The sequence below is a fragment of the Sphaerodactylus townsendi genome, linkage group LG06, assembly GCF_021028975.2.
Source record: "Sphaerodactylus townsendi isolate TG3544 linkage group LG06, MPM_Stown_v2.3, whole genome shotgun sequence".
NCBI lineage: Eukaryota > Metazoa > Chordata > Lepidosauria > Squamata > Sphaerodactylidae > Sphaerodactylus > Sphaerodactylus townsendi.
Window position 1 is genome coordinate 99661445 of NC_059430.1, and position 23034 is coordinate 99684478.

General features: G+C 45.8%; 1 protein-coding gene across 4 annotated transcripts in view; it reads left to right on the forward strand.

Annotated features, from left to right (window-relative positions):
- Positions 1 to 3662: 3662 nt before the first annotated feature.
- KCNQ4 (potassium voltage-gated channel subfamily Q member 4) overlaps positions 3663 to 23034 on the forward strand; it is a 109184-nt gene continuing 89812 nt past the window's right edge. For 3 of the 4 annotated variants that reach the window (XM_048501443.1, XM_048501445.1, XM_048501446.1), the window contains exon 1: positions 3663 to 4406. In XM_048501443.1, the coding sequence (XP_048357400.1) occupies positions 4117 to 4406 (290 nt within the window). In that variant the 5' untranslated portion in view covers positions 3663 to 4116. Of the gene's footprint in view, positions 4407 to 5285; positions 5326 to 23034 lie in introns of those variants that run through there. The other variant, XM_048501447.1, reaches the window with a different exon arrangement.

Consider the following 23034-nt stretch of genomic DNA (forward strand, 5'->3'; position numbering starts at 1 on the left):
CAAAGGAAGACCAACTTTCCTCAAACAGGGCCAGGGCTTTTTTGGCCCTGGTCCCACCTGGTGGAACATTCTGTCTGAGGAGACCAGGGCCCTGTAAAACCTTATGCAGTTCTGCAGGGCCTGTAAAAAGAAGAAGAGTTTGGATTTATATCCCACCTTATTCTCCTGTAAGGAGACTCAAGGTGATTCCTTTCCCTTCCTCTCCCCACAACACACGTTGTAAGGTTGGTGGGGCTGAGAAAGTTCCGAAGAACACCCCGCAGGAATGCAGGAGTACGGAAACACATCTGGTTCACCAGATAAGCCTCTGCCACTCAGGTGGAGGAGTGAGGAATCAAACCCAGTTCTCCAGATTAGAATCCACCTGCTCTTAACCACTACACCACGCAGGCTCTCAAGACAAGAGTTGTTCCACCAGCCATATGGTTGAGTTGTTCCAATTTTCAGTCTTTGATTTCCAACTCTATTATTAAGTCTTTTGGGACCCTTTGATGTTATTGCTGCTTCTTTGAACTATAACAATTATTGCTGCTTGGATTTATATACTATTTATTATTGAGTTTTTAGATGTCTTAAATAAATACAGTAAGCCACTCTGAGCCTGGAAGGGGAGGGGTGGCATATTAAATCCCATAGACAGACAGACAGACAGACAGACAGACAGACAGACAGACAGACAGACAGACAGACAGACAGACAGAATAAGCTGCTTTTACTGAGTCAGAGACACATGTACTGAATCAGACCATAAGACAACCAAAGTCAGTATTGTCTGCTCAGACTGGTAGTGGCTCTCCAAGGTCTTAGGCAAAAGTCTTTCGCACTCTCTTTTCAACATGATGCTGGCGGGGGATGATGGGAACTGTAGTCCATAACATCTGGAGGGCCACGAGTTTGACACCTATGAACCAGGGATTGAACCGGAGACCTTCCTTCTGCATGCCAAGTCTAGGCTCTTCCACCAAGCCTCAGTCCCTCCCTACATGACTTGGTTTACTTTGCTTGGTGTTTGCCCAACCAGCTGCAGCACTGCAAAATCTCAGGCAAGCAACTTGTGCTCCTAGAGATGCAAGTGTCTTATGAAGAAGAGTTTGGACTTATATCCCATTTTTCTCTACTTTAAGGAGTCTCGAAGGGGCTTACAAGCTCCTTTCCCTTCCTCTTCCCACAACAGACCCTTTGTGAGGTAGGTGGGGCTGAGAGTGTTCGGAGAGAACTGTAACTAGCTGAAGGTCACCCAGCAGGCTTCATGTGCAGGAGTGGGTAACCAAACCTGAATCTCCAAATTAGGTCCACTGCTCATAGCCACTATACCAACCAGAGACTTCCTGTGTGCAAAATGGGGGCTCTGCCAATAAGCCACAAAGCATCCCAAGGATAATATGTTAGGTTCCACCCCTTAATCTAAAAGTCTCCCATTCCCGCCTTATGTTGACTGACAAATCACGGAGGCAACCACTATAATATGACCTTTTGGCAGATGCATTGATGATGCTTAAGAGCAGACAACAGCCAGCCAAGAGCTATGGACCTACTGGAAATGGCCTTCCATTGAGTTGGACCACTGGCCCTTCTTTTGTGTAAAGTCCCATCAAATCACAGCTGGCTTATGGTGACCCCAGCAAGGGACTATCCAGGCAAGTGAGAAGCAGCAGTGGTTTGCCATTGCCCTCCTCTACAAAGTCTTCCTCGGGGGGGGGGGGGGGGGGCTCCCTTCCAAGTACTGACTCTGGTTAACTTCCAGGATCTGGTTATGCTATCCTGCTGCACATCCCTTGGTCCTTCTTAGCCAGCATTTACTCCAAATGGCATCAGTTCCTAGAAATTTAGAGGGATTTTTATATATATATATATATACAGCCAGATCCTTTAATCTAGAAAGCCTAGAGCTGAACTTGGGAGGGGGTGTTTTTCTTACACATTTTCTAGCACTGAGGTCTTCCTTGTATTTAGCAAATCTCCCTGTCCCTGAATTTAATTGCCCACCTACCAACTTTTTTTTCATTTTTGAAGACAATAGAGTGTATTAATAGTTTTATAAAAAATATATCCACCTATTTTGTGCATTTGTTGTTTTGAAAATGGCCATTTTTTTGGTATCTTTTGTGACAGGGGTTGAATGCTGCCGGTAAGATGGTATGCAGAACTAAACTCACTTGCTAGGTGTAAATCCCACTGAAGTCAATTAGTTTCTCCTGAGTCAGACTGCATAAGGCATGAAAGAAGGGCTAGCTTTAATTTTTTTTTTAAGTTCCCTATGACAGGACCATGCCTGATCTTCTGTCCTATCTCAGAAGCTAAGCAGAGTCGGCCCCAGTTAGTATTTCGATGGGAGACCACCAAGGAATACCAGGACTGCTATGCAGAGACAAACTATGGCAAACCACCTCCGTTCATCTCATGTCTTGAAAACCATTCGACTTGACAAGGTGTTACACACACCACAAACTGTCAGGGGGGTTGTATTTAGTGATTGAGATGCATTCCTCACCTAATGTAACTGCTACAAGATATATGCAACCAGTCTGCTATATTTAATCGCTGCTATTCTGGGACATTCCTTCCTTGATCTCTGCTTTATGGCTTCACAAGGCCTGTAGATAACTAAGCTTTCCCCTGACACTTTAGTCCCATGGGAAACACATGTTTCCACTGTCCTGTGGGGGTTGGATGCCAGGTGGCTTTATTTTGTATCTATGGTAGTCCTTGGGGCACCTCTGTTCCCAACTAACTCTCACATTCCTTGGGAAAAAGGGAGTGGGGATCAGTATTGTAATAAAATGGGTAGCAAAAGCCAGGTCCCCCAGAACTAGCTTTGCCAAACTGGGTGCTTTGCTGCCGATCAGTAAACGCTGCTGTTCAACAATGGGTTTTCCGGTTTGTGTGGCCGTGGTCTGGTAGGTCTTGTTCCTAAGGTTTCACCTGCATCTGTGGCTGGCATCTTCAGAGGTGTATAACAGAGAGCAGTCGGTTGCACACTGTGCCTAGATATAGAGTCCGTTTATTGCTTCAAGGTTCGAGACTGGCACAAACATACCAGGACTAACACAGCTTAAAACATTAAGAGGACGCCACAAAGCTTCAGCCCCACATCTCAAAGAAGGGTGTTTGTGGCCCGGCCATTGAGTCCAGGTCGGAAAACTTTTTGGTTTGCCTTCCCAATGAAGCGACTGCAACTCCCGCCGCCTTTTGCATCCCCATGTCAAACTTTGCAAAAAGCTTGATCTGCAGACTCGGATAGGTCGGTTACCCCCCCCCCCCCCCCCCGGTTTATACTTAGAAAAGTTAAGCAAGATTTCTCCCTATGCAACAGCTGCGAAAAGGTACCAGACCGGGGCGGGCTGTAGGTTTGGAGTGGGTGGGCTTTATTTTTTATCTATTTATTTTAAAGTTACTCGCTCACTGCAGCCGGAGGCGAGAGATCTCCGCGCGCCTTTCTCTGTGTGTTCGTTCATTGGGGAAAGTTGCAGTTAAAAACGCCCCGGCGGTTCGTCTCGTGGCTTCCTGGGCAGGCGGGGAGAGCGGAAACCCTGCACCCAGCCAAGCGGGTCGTTGCAAGCTTCGCGACGGCACTTTGCAAAAACTCCGCGCTGGGCGTGGCGCGCGGGCGGCCTGCGAGGGTTGCGGCGCCTTTTGCAAAGGCGAGCCGGCGGAGGGGCGGAGGAAAAGCGGCCGGGAGGGGGTGCGCGCCATGTGAGTCTGCGAAGCAAAAGGCAGGTGGCAAACCGAGCAGGATGGAGAGGGACCGAGCCCGGAGTCGCAACAGCCGCCGCTTCTGTTTGCAGCCCGGCGGTGGTTTGCCTGCAAAGCGGAGCGCCCTGGAAAGCCGCAACTCTTCCAAACTTGGGCGCTAGAGAGGGGAAGGTGCAACGACGCCCCTGCCGAGGAGGCCTGCCTGGCACGCTCCAGGTGGCCCTTCTGTCCCGGATGGGCTGAAGAAGCTGCCGGGGCGCGTCTCTCCCGGACTGGGTCTCCCGCCTGCGCCCAGGGCGCATCCCGGACCGGGGAAGCCAACTCCGAGCTTCCCGCCTCGCCGCTTTCGCCCTCGGCAGGCCATGCCGGGCTGACCGCCTCCATGCCGTGAGCGCGCCTCCCCTCACCCACCGCTTGCCAGCCATGGCCGGGGACCGCGCGAGGCTCTCTCCGACGACGGTGCCCGGCGGCGGGGAGCCCCAGGAGGGGATGGAGTTTGTCGCGCTCACCGCCGTGCAGACCGAGAAGAGCGAGGCTCCCGCAGCCGGGGGCAGTCCCAGGCGCCTGGGGCTGCTGGGGACCCCCTTGCCCATGCCCCCCGGGGGGTCCGGGGCCCGATCGGCTTCGCACAAGCGATACCGGCGCCTCCAGAACTGCCTCTACAACGTGCTGGAGAGACCCCGCGGCTGGGCGTTCATCTATCACGCCTTCATGTGAGTATGACCCTCCTCCACCGATTCCTCTCCCCCCACTCTTTCCACGGTCCTGTGAATCGGGGCCCTTCCTTAAAGTCCCTTCCCCGGCTCCGCTCCAACCTGTTTTACTCCGGTTTAGCGGTAAGGGGGGCGCACGTCGAAGATGGCAAACAGATCCCTCCCCAGGTTTCTTAGTGGGCTGCGCTGCGAATCCCCGCTTAAACCCTTTGCTTTTACTTCCGAGTAAACCCGAAGATGTCCGGATTGATAAACTGGATTTTTCTGCGGTGACTTGGCCGTTTTGCCTCCGTTTTGCGGGAATCGAACCGGTGTGTGTTTGAGAGAGAAGTGCGCGATTCTCTTATTTAAGGAAAAGTGAAGTTTTTTTCCGGGGGGAGGGCAGAAGCAGTTTGGGTCTTTTTCAAAAGGGATGTTTGGAAAGATGCTTTTAAAGGCTGGGTTGCCTCGTTTGAACATGTGGGCCCTGAGAGCGTGGTTGTTGGCAAGCTATAGGAATACGTGGGTGTATGTAGGTCTCGAGAACCGCTGGGAAATACCAAAATAAGCCAAGGAGGATGCTCTTGGGGTGAAGGAACATTTTTCCATAGAGTTCAAGGGGCCTCCAATTATCCCTTAACTATGCACCTCCTCCCTCTTTCTGAGCACAAAGGAAGGGATGCTAGCAAAGCTGCCCCCAAAGCTTATTCCCCGAAAAGTGATTTGGCTCCTGCCTGCTGGGAAGATCCATGCCGCTTCCTCCATCTCAAAGATGCCTTCTGCTCAGTTAAGATCTGTGGTTCCTCTTCTTGATGCAGCCCCATCTTACCTGGGAGCCAATTCACGGATTGGCCCCTTTTCTACTTCCTCTGCACTGGCAGCTGAACCTGAGAGGCAACTTCGTGTGGAAATGCTGTATATTTGGAGGGAACCTGTAGTGGTCAGTTTGGATTGAGCTGATCGTGAATTCACATTGCTGCTCAGCCCAGGAGCACCTGGGGAGACCCTGGGCCAATTTTGTAGTCTCAGCCTGGCCTTTCTTGCAGGATTGTTGTTCAGGACACAATGAGGCCATCCTCACGTTCCCTTCCCCAAGTCCTTTGGAGACATGTGAGAAATGAATGTATAAATGATGAAAGTTCTTCCCGTGATGATCAGTTGGCACATGTGCTTAATACTCTAGGGATTCATACGTATTGTGGATCGCATGTGCAAAACCTGACATGCTTTGTTGCTAAGTCGCAGTAGTTGCCATTTGGTATGATGAAGAGTCTTGTATAGTTTGCAAACCTGCAGGTTTCTTTCCTGATGCTTTGGTGAGAGGTCTGATCTTACCCAAGTTGCTTTTATTTTTGGGGCCTGCATGGTGCTCTCTGTGTTCCGTGGCCTGTCCCTGTAACTTCCAGCCAGGCTTTGGGAGTTGCAGGGTGGAAAGACTTGGGTGTATGTTACCCCATCTTAACTGCGGGTGTATTCCAAACTGTGCTGTCCAACAAGGAGGTTAGAGGGTTCAGTCCATTCCATCTCCGTGGATTCTGGGTGGAGGAGCAATCGTAATGCCAGAAAACGTAGCCGCATTTCTCTGTTGCGATAAAAATAAAACAGGAGTCCAGTGGTGCCTTGAGGGCGACTGAGATTTATTTCAGCGTAAGTGTTCATGAGTCAGAGTTGGCATCTGACGAAGTGAGCCCTGAAATTTATGTTGGAGTAACTTTTGGTAGTCTTCAAGGTGCCACTGGACTAATGCATAATTTACAAGCCTCATGGATTGGCAGTTGCCCTGGCTTCATAGTTACAATAACCTGACTTGCAAAGGATTCAATTGTGCTTGCTTCTAGGCAACTCTGGCATGAGTTGTGAGGTCCGGCCATTGTGGGTGTTGCATGCCCTGCTCTCAAATCTCTTTTTTCCAGGGCATCACTGAATTAACTGGCTTTCAGACGGTTGATCTGGGAACCCCTGTGTTGGCAGGATGTCTCCTTCGAATTCAGCCTGGACTGTCTTCTCAGGACCCCGAGAACCTGTTTTCAGTTATACATCCAGCTTAGAAACATGTGAAGCTGTCATAAAGCAGAAGGTGCCTCTGAGCATGTACAAAGGGTTGAAATGATTAAGTTCTAGCATTGTGTCAGAAGACCTGCTTTCCGAGTCCTGACACTTTTCAGAGAACTTGTGGAAAGTGGGGCTATTTATGGCTGTTTGTAGCAGTGGCTGTATGGAACTTCCAGAGGCAGTGTATCTCTACCAGATTGTGGGGAACAATGAGTTTTTAGGGTGGAGGGGAGGGAGTAGCCACCAAAACAGAGCAGGTGTCTAGGTGAGAAATATGTTATTTCTGCAAAAGTAGTAATGGTATGTCCAGAGGCAGAGGATTTGCATGATGATTTCCTGTCACTGTGTTTCTTAGGTCGACCTCTTATGGACTCTCTCCCAGTTCCTGTCGGTGGTATCTTCAGTCAGTTCCATAGCCAGACCAAGTGTCCTGCAGCTAGAACATGTGAGCTGGCACAGAGAGCCAGCACTGGGAGGGTCATCTTGGTCCTTTCTTGGGCTCGTATCCACCCACTCCTCTTTGCTGTGAAGATATTACCAGAATAGCTTACAAGAGAAGACTCAGTTTTTCTTCTCTGTCGCTTGTTGGGTGACCAACAAGACCATCTTAGCGCTGAGTTCCTTCCAAGCCTAGCCTTTCACACCTCCCTTTTAAAGCTGTAGTATTTTACTCCAGCATTAAGTTAGACAAGAAGATTCTTCAGCTCTCCACTATTCTAGCTGGCTATGCCTATCACTCCTTTGATTTCATGCTTCTTAAAAAAGGGTTGACAAAATATTTCATCTTTGGGGATGGGTGGGACTATAGGTGGTTCTATAGAGCTGCAGTGGTTAAGAGCAGGTGCACTCTAATCTGGAGAACCGAGTTTGATTCCCCGCTCTGCCGCTTGAGCTATGGAGGCTTATCTGGGGAATTCAGATTAGCCTGTGCACTCCCACACATGCCAGCTAGTTACAGTTCTTCTGAGCTCTCTCAGCCACACCTGCCTCACAAGGTGTTTGTTGTGGGGCGGGGGGAGGAGATTGTAAACCCCATTGAGTCTCCTTACAGGAGAGAAAGGGGGGATATAAATCCAAACTCTTCTTCTTCTAGTGGTCTCTTGCTTCTGAACTATCTGTATAAAGACCATTTCCTTGAGAGCCTTCAGATGATCTTTATATTGTGAATTTTATAACTTCCAGATAACCAGTTTTTTAAACTAGCTATTGCTACTTTGCTTTATGCAGAGCAGCAGATTTCAAGAATTCCCCACGGCAAACTAGAATTCATCTCTCAGTAAAAAGTAAACTCTTGTCATAGGTGTCTGGGATTTAGACTAATTAGTGCTGGTGTTGGCATTTAGACTAATTAGTAAGACAAATTAGTAACTTATGGGGGTGAATTGTTCTGCCTTTTGCCTTTCCAAGACCCCATCTCACGAGAAGGCTTCATCTGTTGCAGGAAAGTGCCTCTCTTTGTGGAAGGGATCTGCAGGATTCTACCTTATATCGCCATATCGTGACAGGATACCTCTTTATTTGCTGTTTTTCTGGAATCCTAAAACATTGGACTCATCTGTGGTACACTGTGAGTGACTCAGTTCAGCCAGTACAGCAAACCGTAATTTACTTTAACTTTAGTGTAGAACCCGAAGTTTGGTTTAAGTTTTGAAACCACACAAATAAAACCATAGTTCAGAACTGCTGGTCAGCTTTTGTTTTCTATCTGCTTGGCACTATGGTGTTAAGTGTCTGGAAAAGATGCGACGGGCATTAACTGAGGTTTGTCAATTCAGACAGGGCACCAAGTCACACTCAGCACAAACTGTGGTTTGCAAGCCTGCTTGACCTTGAATGCAGATTTGAGTGTGCAAGCTGATATCCTGCTTTGTCAATTCAGAGACTTCCTTACTTGCAGCTTGGCATGACCCCATAATAGAACAAGTGGATTGCTACAGTTCACATTTCCCCCCATCTCACTTCTGCACCTCTTTTAAGTTCTTTGAACTTTGTCCTGACTCTGATTTCTCAGCTTCTAGAAAATTGTCTTATTACTGTCACTGTTACTATTGTTTTTTAAAACTTTTCCATATTGCGGAAACATATTTTAGATCATTCCACGCAACCTGTTTTAGTGGTGTCATTTCACACTTGATACCATAAGGATGTTGTGGTAATGTGGAACGGGGAAGATCCAAAGCAGGCCATGCATAAGGGGTTGGAAGGTGCTCTCTACAAAGAAAGCTTCTTGGTTTATAATAGAGGTAATTTCCCTAGCCACAGTAGATGTTTCTGAAATTGTGAACACTGGAAAAATCAGATTGAGGATTCTCCAGAATGTTTCTTACTCCCAAATAAGTGTGATGGAATAGCAGACTCAGTGCAGGAAGATGCACAAAACGAGGGTGAGGTAACTTCATTGAGTTCTGTCAGCTTCAATTAGCCATGATAGCTAAGCAGAACCTCCTTGTGCAGAGGCAGTATATCTGTAAAGATAAGATACTGTGCACTGAAAGCAAATGGCAGCATTTGCTTTATGTCTTACTTGCCAGTGTCTAGAACTATCTGGCTGGCCATTGTTGGAAAATAGAGCTGTAGGCTTACTGAGCTGATCCAAAAAGCACTTTAGTGTTTGTTATTTGAAGTACATATTCTGCTTCTCTTTTCTGTCACTACACCATTTGGGTTTGCATGTCAGAGGGTTGTGTTTTATCATATGCCACTATTTAAACACTTTATACATTGTTGTTGAAATATGGCTGAAAATGTTTCCTTATTTATTCCTGTGAAACAATAATGCATGTATAACACTGTTTGGAAAAAAAATGGGCGGGGAGAAGGAGATGAATTATCAAAACTTTGGTCTTTTCTGCAGTGTTATTGATGCTGCTTTTACAATATCCCTGCCTTTTCCTTTCCCTTAAAAAATGTATTCTATTCTAGATGTAAATTTCATTTGACCAGAAATCTCAGGTGAGAGTATTCCCAGTTGTCGGCTTCCAGTTGTTTCCAAGGGAGAGGTCGTGTGTGTGTCACCTGCTTTGAATTTGAAAACTATTTTGACTGTTTCAATAAGTTGATTTGACAACCGCTTCTCCTTCCCTGGGGTTGTAAAAGAGCCACAGCCAACGCAGCAGCCGCTTTTGGGCCTCCGTTCCCTCCGCATAAAAGTTTCTCTTGGCAGTGCAAGGCTGTTAAAAACAAAACAAAAATAAAGCAGGATAAACTGCGGAAGCAATTGGAAGGGAAAAGTCCACTTTAGGAGATGCTATTAATGTTAAATGTAGGCGGTGGACTTTGGAGAGCTTCTGTTTAGTTTAACTTTCATAGGAGGAGACAAAATGTTAATTGCTTTCTCGCTTCAAGGCACGACATCCGAAGGTTTCTATTAGCTGTATGTTGGATCTGGGTTTGCACAGTTCCAACCCATCTTCTGCATGTTTACTGGGAAGTATGTTGCCCTGAGTTCAGTGGGGCTTACTCTCCAAGAAGAACATTTACATCTGCCACTTAGCATAGCCCAAAGGTGGTAAAGAGTGAAATTATGTGGGATGCCGATATTGCTTGCATTGGAATGAGGAACACAAATTATAGAATGTGTCCTTTTTGAAAGGACTATTTTGTGCTTTTTGCTTTATGAAAAGCAGAACTAATACACGACAGGGGGAAATAAATGTTCTTTGCTTCTTGTGTGAAAGGGAAAGAGCAGGATGAGCAAAGATGGAATTATTTTTGGTTGTGGTGGGTTTTCCGGGCTGTGTGGCCGTGGTCTGGTGGATCTTGTTCCTAATTATTTTTGATTGAGGCTGTGTGTAGATTGTGAAACTCACCAACAATGGAATTTTTCAGTATTTTCTGAACAACTGTAAACCACCGAGGCACAGAATTCTTCCGTAGCTTCGCCGTAATGGGTAGTTATGACAGGGAGCGCGGAACTCTCTTGGTTCTGAAACGTCTGCACTTAAGACTTGATGTGGCTGCTTCAGTTGTGCAGGCTGCTCCAGTCTGAAGGCTCAGAGCCAATTAAAAAACAAGAAGACCAACTCAAAAAAAACATGCTAAAATTCAAATGAAGGTACAACTCACAGTAACCCCCCTAACCATGTAACTGCCCGAGATCTACGGTCCGACTCCTCACTGGCATATGGTACACCATGTTGGATTTATTGACTTATTTAGATGTTTATGCCTATTTTTCCCTCTTCAGTGGAGACAAGAAGCAACTTACTGCAACATCCTCTCCCCTTTTATCATCACGGTAGCTCAGTGAGGTAGGTTGGTCTGAGAGAAAGTATCTGGCTTCAAATAACCCAGTGAGCTTCCAAGGCTGAGGGAGTCTTTAGCCGTTTCCGCACATAACGGAATAATGCACTTTCAATCTACTTTCACAATTGTTTACAAGTGGATTTTGCTATTTCGCACAGTGAAATCCCGCTGCAAAGTGCATTGAAAGTGCATTGAAAATGCATTATTCTGCATGTGCAGAAATGGCCTTTGAACCTGGGTTTCCCGTCTCCTAGTTGAACACTAACACTGTACCCGTGGGTCCGTCCAACAAATGATAGTACTTCCTCCTGGCCTGAAGCGGAAGGCTAGTTTTGCCGGGGGAGGTACTGCCACTCATAGAATGGATTCATGGCATCAAACTCCTAGTTTTTCATTGTGGAATTGGGCATATTGAGAAGCTCACTTTAAAGCAAATTCTGCGGAGGGGAGTTTGTTGGTGGTCCCGGGCCCCAGGGATGTTCGGCTGCTTTCAGCACAGGCCAGGGTTTTCCTGGCCCTGACCCCGGCCTGGTGGAACGCTCTTCTGGGTGACATCTGGGCCCTGCGGAGCCTGTTTCAGTTCTGCAGGGCCTGTAAAACAGAGTTGTTGTTCTTCCGGGCCTTCTCTGCCAAGCCAGCTGGACATCCCTTTTCTTATTAAATCATCTCCAGTCCTCATTTGGTGACGGCATGTTCGTTTCTTCCTGTGCTACCTCGTTATGCTCCATTTTTACGCCATCTATTTTGTAATTGTTGTTTTTAAACTATGTCATTTACGATGTTTTGAATGTTTTATACGTTTAGTATATTTATTATGTATGCTTGTGGTGAGCCGCCTTGAGTCTTCAGAGATATGGCGGGATACAAATGTAAACAATAAATAAATGAAATAGTCCTTAAGGCAGTAAGGTGGGTGGGTGGGTGGGTGGGGGAGTGGAAAGTTTATTGCCTTTGTTCTTGTTCTCTGCTCTTGGTCTTTGATCTATGCAAACAGGCCTTCAGAATGAGTTTGCTTGTTTACAGCTGTCGCGGTTTGCCTGTACAAATGAAAAGGCTTTGTGAATCCAAGAGTCCTACAACTTTGGTCACAGTTTTGCATTTTCCTGATGTCAGCGTAGGATTTCAGCTTGTGGACATTTTTGGCTGTGGCCAAACAAGTGGGAGGCAGCCGGGGGAAAAAACCTGAATTTTGAACTGGGATGTCACAGCCTTGAATCTTCCCTTTGCGGTGAGTTTAGATAAGCGGTAATTTCTCAGCCACAGGGTACTAATACTAGCCTACCTATCAGGGTTGTTGGGAGAATGAGGTGTGCAATGCAAAGTGCTGTACCTGCCTCAAAGAGCTGTATTGACCATCCTTTAGTCTCAGTTGTGATGCAAAAGGCTTGGCTGCTTTGTATCCTTGGGGATATCACCTATTGTCCTCCTACGCTCCCGCCCCCTCCCATTATTTGCATGGATTAAAATTTATGACTTTGCCTGAGTTCAGAAGTATACCTTCCCCTTTGACCAGGGTGTTCATTATTTTGTTGGAGTCCCTTGCCTTTTCTCGGAACCTGCTTGCCTGTTCTAGGCCACACAAGTTCTGTCCATCTCTCCCTGCTTCTGAGGCCTCATGAGAATTACTCTGTAGGATCGGACCAAGCGGTTCCTCGCGAAAGTCCAGCTTCCTGCCTTCCAAGTGACCAACCAGGTACCCCAAACATCTTGCAAATAGCACTACAAATGCCACAGGCTCTTGCAGAGGGGAGGTTGCCTTTCCCTCCACCCCTCAGTTGGTACTCAAAAGCATAAATGCCACAGATCGTGGAAGTTCCATTCATCCATCATGGCTAACCACTGTTCCTTGTTAAATCTTCTAATTCCTTTAGCCACCTTTGCTCACTACCACTACAACAACCCATAGCAACAAATTCTGCAAGTTGACAGTGCAGGGTTCGAAGAAGTAATTTCTTCCATTCTGAGGCTGCCGTTTTATCGGGTGCCCCTCGGCCCAGCCCCGCCAGGCTGCTCTTTTAGCCGGCGGAGCTTACACCGGCAGAAGGAGCAGCCTGGCAGGGCAGGGCCGAGGGGAGAGGTGTGGGGGTGATTCTCCACCCCCCTTGTGACCAGTTGGCGGGTGCCCGGGGACATGTGACTCCACATGTCCCCATGAGTGCTCCGCTTCTGGGTGCCCCAGAGTTCTAGTATTCTGGGAGAAGGAGAAAAAGTTCACTGCATCTCCTTACTTTTTCCTTCATTTGTGGTTTGGCACTAACCATACCGATCTACTTTACAGAGCTGAATGCTGAGATAACCAGCACAGCTTTTGCTACGTCCTTTGTATTCTTTAAACTGGGTCATCGATGCAAAGGCTTCCTCATCCACCTCCCTTGCAAGCGAGCGCCACACACAATGCACATCTCAATTTTGTTAATTTCATTAACACCCATCCTATTCTATGCCACAGCAGACGGGAGACAGCGCAATGCATCAAACGGTGCCTTCGGAAGAGCAGCCGCCTCAGAGCGCGTGCATGTGCTGGGAAGCCTTGGAATGAAGAGCGCTTGGGTTAGTCGGAATTGTTTGCCACGAAATTGTTTTGTAAAGCTCACAAAAGCATTAATGTTCTATGAGTTAATAGCACTGGTGGCGATGTTTTCTTCAGTTCAGCAGAAAGGGTAATTATGCAGAGGGTCACCAGACTGTTCCCAGTGCAGAAGAAATGTTCATTTCTGAAAGTTGGGAGGTGCGGAGCAACTGCCATGCAAAATTGGTGACAGTTTCCCCTTGTTTTCCACTTAATTAGATCAGCTCAAAGCAAAAAAGCGAAGCATTAACAGTGAGCTTTGGAGAAAGTAGGAAGGTTATAAATCAAAGAGCAGGTGTTACGATTCCCAGAGGTCTGTTGGATCTCCACTCTTCCCTCCTAGTCTCTGTTAACTGGGCTATTTTAGACAAGATGGATTTCTGGAGTGAAATACAAAAATGCAAAATGTGACATGCAGCACTGATTGTTCCTGGTTTTCTCTCGTCGTTTTTGCATGAGCTTGTCGGCGGACCTTGATGCCTGGGGCTACAAACAGGTACCCAAGAGGCTTGAATTCCATTCGCCCCAAGTCTCTAGCCCTCATTGGCTAGCTTTGCGTAAACAATTCTTGTAAACTTTGTGTAAACTTAATCCTTTACCATTTCCTCCGGCCGAATGGGACCAACACGTGGACGGTCTCCCGTCAAATTCCACTTGGCATTTGGGACCTGTTGGAGAACTCAAGACTTAGGGAGAACAGGGTTTTCATTGTATCCCCCCTCCCCCATTTCTCATGCTTGAGGCAGGGGATGTTTGTGGGTATACACAGACTGAGATGGATTCCCTCCCTCCCCTCCTGCTTCACAGCTAGTCTCTGCAAATGTTGGGAGCTGGTATAATACACAGCTGGCTTTCCACTTGTGCTGCTCAGGTGGAAATGTGGGACAGTTTTGTGTGAAGATGCTGTGGTAGTCTTAGTGGATAGCAGCCAGAAGGCTAAAGACGTCTTTTCACACTTAAAATAGTACCCCTTAGTCACAGCTTGCCTGGAAAGGGGGAGCAGCTTTGGGGGCTGGCCTCTTCCAAGGTGGATTCTTAGAACCCTGATCTGGATCGCCTGGGTTAGTCCTCTCTCATCAGATCTCAGAAGCTAACAGGATCAGGCTTGCTGCTTAATACTTGTGCGATACTCTTGCCTTGAAAACCCTACAGAATTGCTGTGAGGTAACTGTGATTTAAAGGCACTTTCCACCACCAGGGTCTACAAGATGGACGTTTTGCAGACCCAGTTACTTGGTGCCTTCTGCTCTGTGTTGACAGCTTTGGATCAGTCACTTTCCCAACGAGGTGCTTCATCCAACCACGTTGGAAGACTTGATTTTGCAGCAGCAGCTGGCATGGTGTAATGGTTAAGAGCAGGTGGATTCTAATCTGGAGAACCGGGTTTGATTCCCCACTCCTCCACCTGAGTGGCGGAGGCTTATCTGGTGAACCAGGTATGTTTCTGCACTCCTGCATTCCTGTTGGGTGACCTTGGGCTAGTCACAGTTCTTCAGAAGTCTCTCAGCCCCACCTACCTCACAAGGTGTCTGTTGTGGGGAGAGGAAGGGGAAGGAGCTTGTAAGCCACTTTGAGTCTCCTTACAGGAGAGAGAGGTGGGGTATAAATCCAAACTCTTCTTCAGGAGCACCAGAGGTGCTGGAAATGGCTCTTAAAGACGTGCATGTGTCTCCTGGGAATGCAATGCTAAGTATTCCCTGGAGATGGGCTGCTGAATGGTGCACTGCCTTGTACTTTCTGAAGCTGCCACATTTGCTCGAAGTGTTTTGTCTTTTGAGGGAAGTGAGAGAGCACATAGAAATAGGTGCCAAAGGGGGAACTGGACATCATGCTCCTATAAGCACAAGTATTTTGATCATCTTTCCTTGGCTCAGGAAAGGGAAACGACCCTCTTGAGCCAAATATGAGTTTGTGTTTGGGTGATCCTTACCTGGTCTGTCCTCTACCTGAAGCAACAGGATAAGAGTGAAATTTGGGAGACCCAGGTTTGAATCCCCGTTCTGCCATGGAAGAAGAAATCTTAGGAAGGGCTTAACTGTGTGTGTAGAATGAGAAAGGGATTCTTTCATGTCAAAGCACCAAGAAATCTCTCTCCAGGTCTGAGGAGCAATGACAGGTGCTGGTGCCCAGCGAGAATCCTGCCTTCCTTCTATTTTTGTGGTCCTAATAACTTTGTTTTTGGGTACCTGTGAAATGGGTTGAAAAGGGTTGCAGCCCTTTAGGAAGATTCCAGTGCAAGTGGATCCAAAGCTTTATCTGCAACTTAGCTTGAAGAGTAGACATTTTCTGCCCACCGAACTTCTTTAAGAAGTTGTTGTTATACTCTGGAGTTTTCAGGGGATTGTTAGCAAAACTCTATGAGGTTCTTCTAGAACAGTGGTGGCGAACCTACGGCACTCCAGATGTTCATGAACTACAATTCCCATCAGCCCCTGTCAGCATGGCCAATTGGGAATTGTAGTTCATGAGCATCTGGAGTGCCATAGGTTCGCCACCACGGTTCTAGAACTAGGTTATAAGGAGCGAACATAGAGGCAGAGATGACAATGTGATTAATGCAAGAAATCACAAAAGACAGGTGGGGGAAATTGGTAACGATTCCTGGAGGTTTCAGGGGAGAGTTGGAGTTTTTGAAAAGGGGGAGGGGGGTCAGCAGGGTATGTAGCATCAACACCTGATAATTTAATCTAGAGTTTGTTGATTTTTATCAAGCACCATCTTTACATTGTTTTAGATGTAATGAACTGAATTCACTTGTCGTCTTACATTTGTGTTCATTTTTAGCCTCTCTGAGCCCTGCTAGGCAGAGGGAAGGTAGAATACAAGTCTAAGCTATAGTAGCAATGAGTGGAAATGGCTTGAAATTAATGTTTAGGTGCTGTTATTATTATTATTACTATTGTTGTTATTATTTTGCTATCATGTCACAGATGATTTATGGAGACCCCCGTAGGGTTTCCAGGGCAAGAGATTAGCAAAGGTGGTTTACCATTGCCTACCTCTGTGTAGTAACCCTGGACTTCCGTGGTGGTCTCCAGTCTGAGTACTAACAAGGGCCAACCTTGCTTTACTTCTGAGATTTAATGAGATCAGGCTAGCCTGGGCTATTTTCCCCAGAGAAAAGTGATACTTAACACCACAATTATGTTGCTCTTTCTGCAGCTGTTGTGCCAGGGTGGAGGGTGTGTGACCGAATGCGCCCGTCATCACATGGTAATGGAGAAGGTTGCAGCTTGACAGCAGTTAAGGAAAGGGAGCATGAGAGAACAGCCATTATTTGTATAAAAGTGGTCTGTGTTCGTAAGGAGTTAAAATTGAAGAACAGAATTAAACCCGAAGAACCGATCAAGCTAGTGGTTCTTAGTAGTGTATGAAAGAATTGTCCAGAGTAAACTTTTGGTAATTAAAAAGTTAGAAATGGATATAAGTTTTTGTGACTAAAGTAATTTGTATAATTTGACACTGTTCAATTTTTTTTTCTGTTGCCTACTAATTTTGTTTTTGTATATATTGAGGATTGTTATTTGAGGACTAACTTGGTTAAGTGGAACTTCTCATATTTATTCTCATTGTTATTTAATAATTTAAAAAAAAAGAAAACTACAAAAGATTGGTTCATACACACAAACACACACACCCTATACTTGATAACTAACTGTAAAATGTAAACAGACCCCGTAGACAGTTTTAACTTTAGAAATGTTTTGGGAAACTTGGTCTTAATGCCAGCTGATTTGAAAGGCAAAGTGCTAAATGTGAGTTAACCAGAGGGATATAAACCTTGTTTGTAGAACAGCTGTTGAACCTATTAATTTTTTTATCCTTTCAACATTAATTAGAACAGCCTGTGATATTGGGGAGAGGGGGAATGTTATTAACTTCCTGTCCTTTCTTTTTCCTCCTAGATCTGATAAGACTTCCCCTGCTTACTGTTGATCTTAGCGTTTAAACACTTACTGAAGTATATTAATGGTAAACAAATCCTTACCATTGAACTGTTTAATAATTTGGACTCCTAGTTTACCAAAATGAATATGATATGCCTTGTTTTTCTGCAAAGGAAAAAAAACCCCAAGAGAACATGTTATTAACTTGGTGCAAAGTTTTGGTGTGCTGAGATGTTAATGTATGTCACATGTATGTGACCCATAGTTGGTGGATCAAGGGTGTGCGAGGGTCTCTGCCCAACACACTGCAGATAAGTGATCCCTTTTTCTGTTTTGGAACCTCAATAACTTTGTCTCTGAGTTCTTGTGGCTAGGCAGGGATTGCATTCAGCTGGTTCCCACAGGCATGTGCACAGTATGATTTGATTAAGGCTGATAAATGGCAGTGGAAGTGTCAGACAAATGAGTGAGTTCTACATCACATCTGACTTGAAAAGCCTGATTTCTCGGCTGGTGAGTGCTACATGCAGCAGAAACCGTTGAAAACCTGCGGTAGTTTGGAGTGCTTTTGCCCAGCTTCAGATGGTGCACCAAATGTTTCCATTTTTAGGTGTGTCAGATCTACCCACAATGATCTGTGCCTTAATTCCATGCCATCTGGACTACTGCAGTGTGCTGCACTTGGGGGTGCCCTTGAAGAGTGTTCGGAGGCTACAGCTGAGTGTAGAATGCTGCAGCTGGACTTCTGTTCAGGGCCAGCTATCGGTAGTATGTGACCCTGATATTATAGCAGTTAGACTTGCTACTATCTGCTCCTGAGCCCAATTCAAGGTGTTGGCTTTGTTTTTTAATGCTTTCCATGGCTTGGGATGAGGGTATCTGAAGGACTGTCTTCTCCAATATGTTCCTACTGGGAGTCAAGATAACAGGGAGAGGCCCTCTTGACTGTCCCATCAATCAAAGAATTGGTGGGTACATGGGAAGGGACCTTTTCAGTGGCAGCCTCACAATTATGGGACAGCCTTCCCTGGGAGCTACACCTGGATCCTTCACTTTTATTTTTATTATTTTATTATTTTTAAATTTCTACCTCACCCATCCCCGAAGGGCTCAGGGTGGTGTACAATAAAAGTTAAAACCACAACAAATAAGAACTCTAAAATGCAATAGAACCCAGCATAACAGATACAAGATGGCGACTTCAACTCCAGTTCCCCCCACAGTGATGACAGCTGTTAATCCAGCTGTTAATCCAGCTGGCCTCCTGAAAAGGCCCGGCAGAAGAGCTCCGTCTTACAGGCCCTGCGGAATTGTTTCAGATCTCGCAGGGCCCTGATCTCCTTTTGATCCTTAAGAGGCAGTTGAAAATGGCTTTGGTTAGGACCACATTTGGTTCTGTTTACTAGCAATCCTGAATTGTGATTTTCAAATTTTGGTTTTTATGTTTTCAATTTATTTTAATATTTAGACTATATTGTAAGCTGACTTGGCCCTGACCTGGATATCCCGGGGTAGCCTGATCATGTGAAACCTTGAAAGGTAAGCAGGGTTGACCCGAGTTAGTCTTTGGATAGGAGATCACCAAGGAATAGCAGGGTTGTTGTGCAGAGGCAGGCAGTGGCAAACCACCTCTTGTCTTGAAAACCCTACAGGGTCATCACAAGTCAGCTGTAACTTGATAGCAAAAAAGGAGGCAGGCGAGGGTCTGGAGCTGGCTTGAGTTCTTTAAGGAAGAAAGAGTCAGCATAGTATAGTGGTTAAGAGCAGGTGGGCTCTAATCTGGGAAACTGGGTTTGATTCCCCACTCCTCCACATGAGCAGTGAACTCTAATCTGGGGAACCAGATTTGTTTCCCCACTCCTACATTCCTGCTGGGTGACCTTGGACTACTCACAGTTCTTAGAAACTCTCAACACCACTTACCTCACAGGGTGTCTGTTGTGGGGAAAGGAGTTTGTAAACTGCCTCAAGTCTCCTTCCAGGAAAGAAAGGCAGAGTATAAATCCAAACTCTTCTTCTTCTCTTCAAAGGCAGCTAATATATTTTTCCAGTAAATAAATACAATTCTCTCTAAAAGCTAAAATGACTAAATTCAGGCTATTCTAGTTTGGTCACATCATGATAAGACAGCAACGCTGGGAAAAGTTAAAGGCAGCAAGAAAAGAGGAAGGCCCAGGATGCGAGGAAGCCACGGCTCACAATTTGCAAGACCTGACCTGAGCGAGGCTGTTAACAATAGGACTCGTGGAGATCGTTAATTCCTAGTGTTGCCGTAAGTCAGAGGCAACTTGAGAATATATAACATGCGCAGTGAATATGTAAACAGACACCGCTGAAGAGTGTTGCGGAGAAGAAGGAATCAGAAAGCGCTACTTTGGATGCAATGATCACTTGTGCATGTTGTGGCTTGATGGCTGCCGCCCAGACCAGGTCCCAAGACCTTCACTTTCAAGGGGCAGGTGCAGGTCTGAAGGATCTGCTGTGGTTGTTAAAGAGGCACAGAAGCTAACTGTCCTACTTCTTACTCAGAAGTTAGAGGTGCACTTTTAGGAACTTTGTCCTAAAGCTAGCTATCAAATGCAATTGGGAGGCAAAGATTCTCGAAGTGAGTTTGCCAGATTGAATATTCCCTATCCTGTGTTTCTGAAATGAAAACAAAAACAAAGAATGAGGAGTGTTGGGTTTAAAACGTTACTAGCATTATTTTATCTTGCCGTGGTTTTCATGGATGCAACATTAGCACTAGATCAGGACCCATGGTGAATCCCACAAAGTAGCACTGCCTTTTTCTTTTCATTCTGGGATTTTTATTTTTAAAAAGAAAAGAAAAAACCAGATTGAGATAGGAGGAAAATGCATTTTTTGCATTTGGGGCTAAAATGTGAGCCCCTTATGTAAAAAAAATGTTTAAGGCAACATATATCTAATGCATCTGTTTTGGCTCTCAAGGACAGTTGCTATCCCTGGTGGATCTCTGCCTGTCCCTGTTTTTCGTGGGTCGGTGGTTAGAGAAGCATGCCTGGTTAAAATGTTATTGGTGAACTTTGCTAGCATTCTCTAGCTAGCTAGTTTTTTCCCCTCGGAGTCTGACATCCCTTCTTTGAGAAAAAATGTACCTTGTCTCTAGTGCATATAAATGTGTGCATAGATAGATAGATCAAACCTTTTTGTTTTAAAGTTCTCTTTTAATTGAGTGCTGGGTCTCTCTCCTTCCATATTTCGGTTGGTTGGTTGCAGCCTCTTGTCTAAATATTATTGTTATTGCTGCCCTAGATTTAAAATGTATTTCACGCTTTTGTTGAATTCTTTTTTAAAAAATCAATCAGGCAGATTGGATTTTATTATTTATTCTGTTGTCCCTGTTCACTTCCATAGCTGTTAACTAGCTTGGGAAGAGAGATGGTTTAGTTATTTTAAATAAATAAGAATTGGGAACTGTGATAACAGATTGTCGGACACCGATTCTCTCCTCTCAGTTTTAGCAACATTATAGAGGGCCACATTTCTGGAACGATTCCTTGTGAGTGGAAGCCCTAAGCCACCCCTTCAAGCAAAGAGATGCTGCTATGCTAATTTTCAATTTGCAGGGCTTTTTGTTGTGGTGGTTACACGAAGGAGTGTTCTTTACTGCGTGTCGTCTGGTACACACCATTCTACCACTGCAGTATTACACCATCTGATTCCCACCTCATTTTCCTGCGTTGTTCACGGGGTTTCTTCAGAGAGTCTGGCTTGTTACAAATGCCTAACAAAATCCATGCCAGCAGTGGAATTCCGAGGGTAGACATCCTGGAAACCGCAAAGTTATGAACACTTCTTATTACTCACTTCATAATGATGAACGAGCGCAACCAAACTTGGGAGCTCATTTTGAGAAGTGTTCCCACCCCAACCCCATCAACTGTTTTGGCTCGAAAACAGGAAAGTAGTATTGAAGCCTGGTCTGTCGAGCGCCTTCCATTCAGAGCTGCAGATTAAAGACTGAAGGAATTCAGTTTTCAAATTGCATGACTGCATATCCTGTGGGTTTTGGAGGCTGGAAAATACAGCCCCCTACTCCCAATTTCCTATTGTCCCAATCCATATCCACCCCTACATCACTTCTTTTCAGTGCAAAAAAACCAAAAACATTGGGAGATCCATGCTTGTAACTTCCATCGTGGAAAGGCTGAAAATTTGTCCAGCGGTTTTTGCTCTTGTTGGATTGTTCCCTCCTCTCCCGCTTCTTGAGAGAATAACAGTTAAAAGGCAAAAAAAGGGAGCAGGCTCTTTCTCTGTGTGTCTTTGTGCCAAACAAGAAGTGTGGTACTCTTGACCTGCTGTGCGGCTCTGTTCTCTTTTCCTGGGTGGCTCCCTTTCTATAAATACTGTTGCCATTTGGGAATCGATAAAGCCAGCTGACCCCCTCCTTCCACCTCCTGTTACTCCCGTTCTTTTTGATCTCTGCCTTAGATAAGTCACTTTGGGGTTTCGTCCCTGTGGACTTTTGCATGGAAGAAGTTAACATACATTGAAGACCGGGGTATCTCTGGATAATATTTAAGCAGAAAGGTTGAAAAAGATAAATGTGAGTAGAGGGGAGTTCTTTTGACTGCCTGCAATGGAGCTAGCCAGTGGACAGTGTAGCATTAGATACTCTGCTGCTTTATAACTTGGACTTATGGACTCTCCTGGAGCGAGTAATATTCTTCCCTAGGAAACCAGGCCAAGATGGTTTTCTTTGTAATAGCTGACGCCCCCCCCCCCCCTTGAAAAAATTAGGCCCAGCTGCTTAGATGGGTTCTGTATGTATCATTCTTTGACTAAGGCAGGATAATTCCAGTTTAGAATACATAATCTGCCCCAGGGTGGAGCAAGTAGGAGTTGGCACATATCACAAGTTACAGCTTACGCCACTCCGTGTTATTTGGGAAACCTCTGTTGGAGCACTGGGGGGCATGGATGTTTCAGGCTTTTTATCTGTTTTAATTTATTTAAAGCACCTTAGGTATTTTTTAAAAGTTGGGGTGGAGGGGGGAGGGTTGACAAATTCACAGAAATGAGATTCCCCAGTGCCAGCAAGCTATTGTGACTAAGAGTCTGTATGCCCTGCTTGTTGCCCTTCCACAGCCACTGCTTGGACACAGTATAAAATAGGATTCTGAACTACATGGACACTGGTCTGATTTAGCGGAGCTCTCATTCTCCCCTGAACTGGAATCCATCTTTTGGGGAGGCAGGGAATTAATTCTTTTTCCTCTTCCTTTTGGTGTAGGTAGGATCACCCCATGCTCCTCAGTTCTTTTCCTGCCTCAAGGGGAGAAGCAGCTTAGTTAAGTTACCTGAGATAGTGTATGGCTTTTTCAACCTTATTCCTTTTATTTCTCGCTTCAAATCTATGTCTAACCTTTTTAAAATCCTTCCTCAGTCTCTTGTTATTGCTTTACCTTCTTCCTTGATATATGATCCTTGGAGAGACTATGTCACCTCTAGTAGTTTTCAGGCTGCACTGGCGGAAACATCCCCAGCCTCTCAACCAGCTCCTCCTGAGGCTAGGCAAGCCTAATCGTACACAAAGGCTCTGACTACAAGAGTTTTCTCTCAGAGGATGAGATGGACTCTCCTCTGATAGCTGGGACTTCGGTAGACCCCTTTAGTCCGCCTTTGGTGTTTGCGGCAAAGATGGCAAAAGACGTGGTGAAAAGGCACAAAACAACCAGAAGACAAAATGGCCGCTGCAAATTCATGCTTCCGTTCCTGAGGACTTGCTAAACTACAAACCAGCGCAATCTCAGTTGGGGAGACTTTTGGCCCCCCACCTCCATGCCATGCAGGCATAACAGGATGAAACCCTACCGTACCTATGCCCAGACACCCCCATCTCCCAGCTGACTTTTATTCTTTCATTAGGGAAACA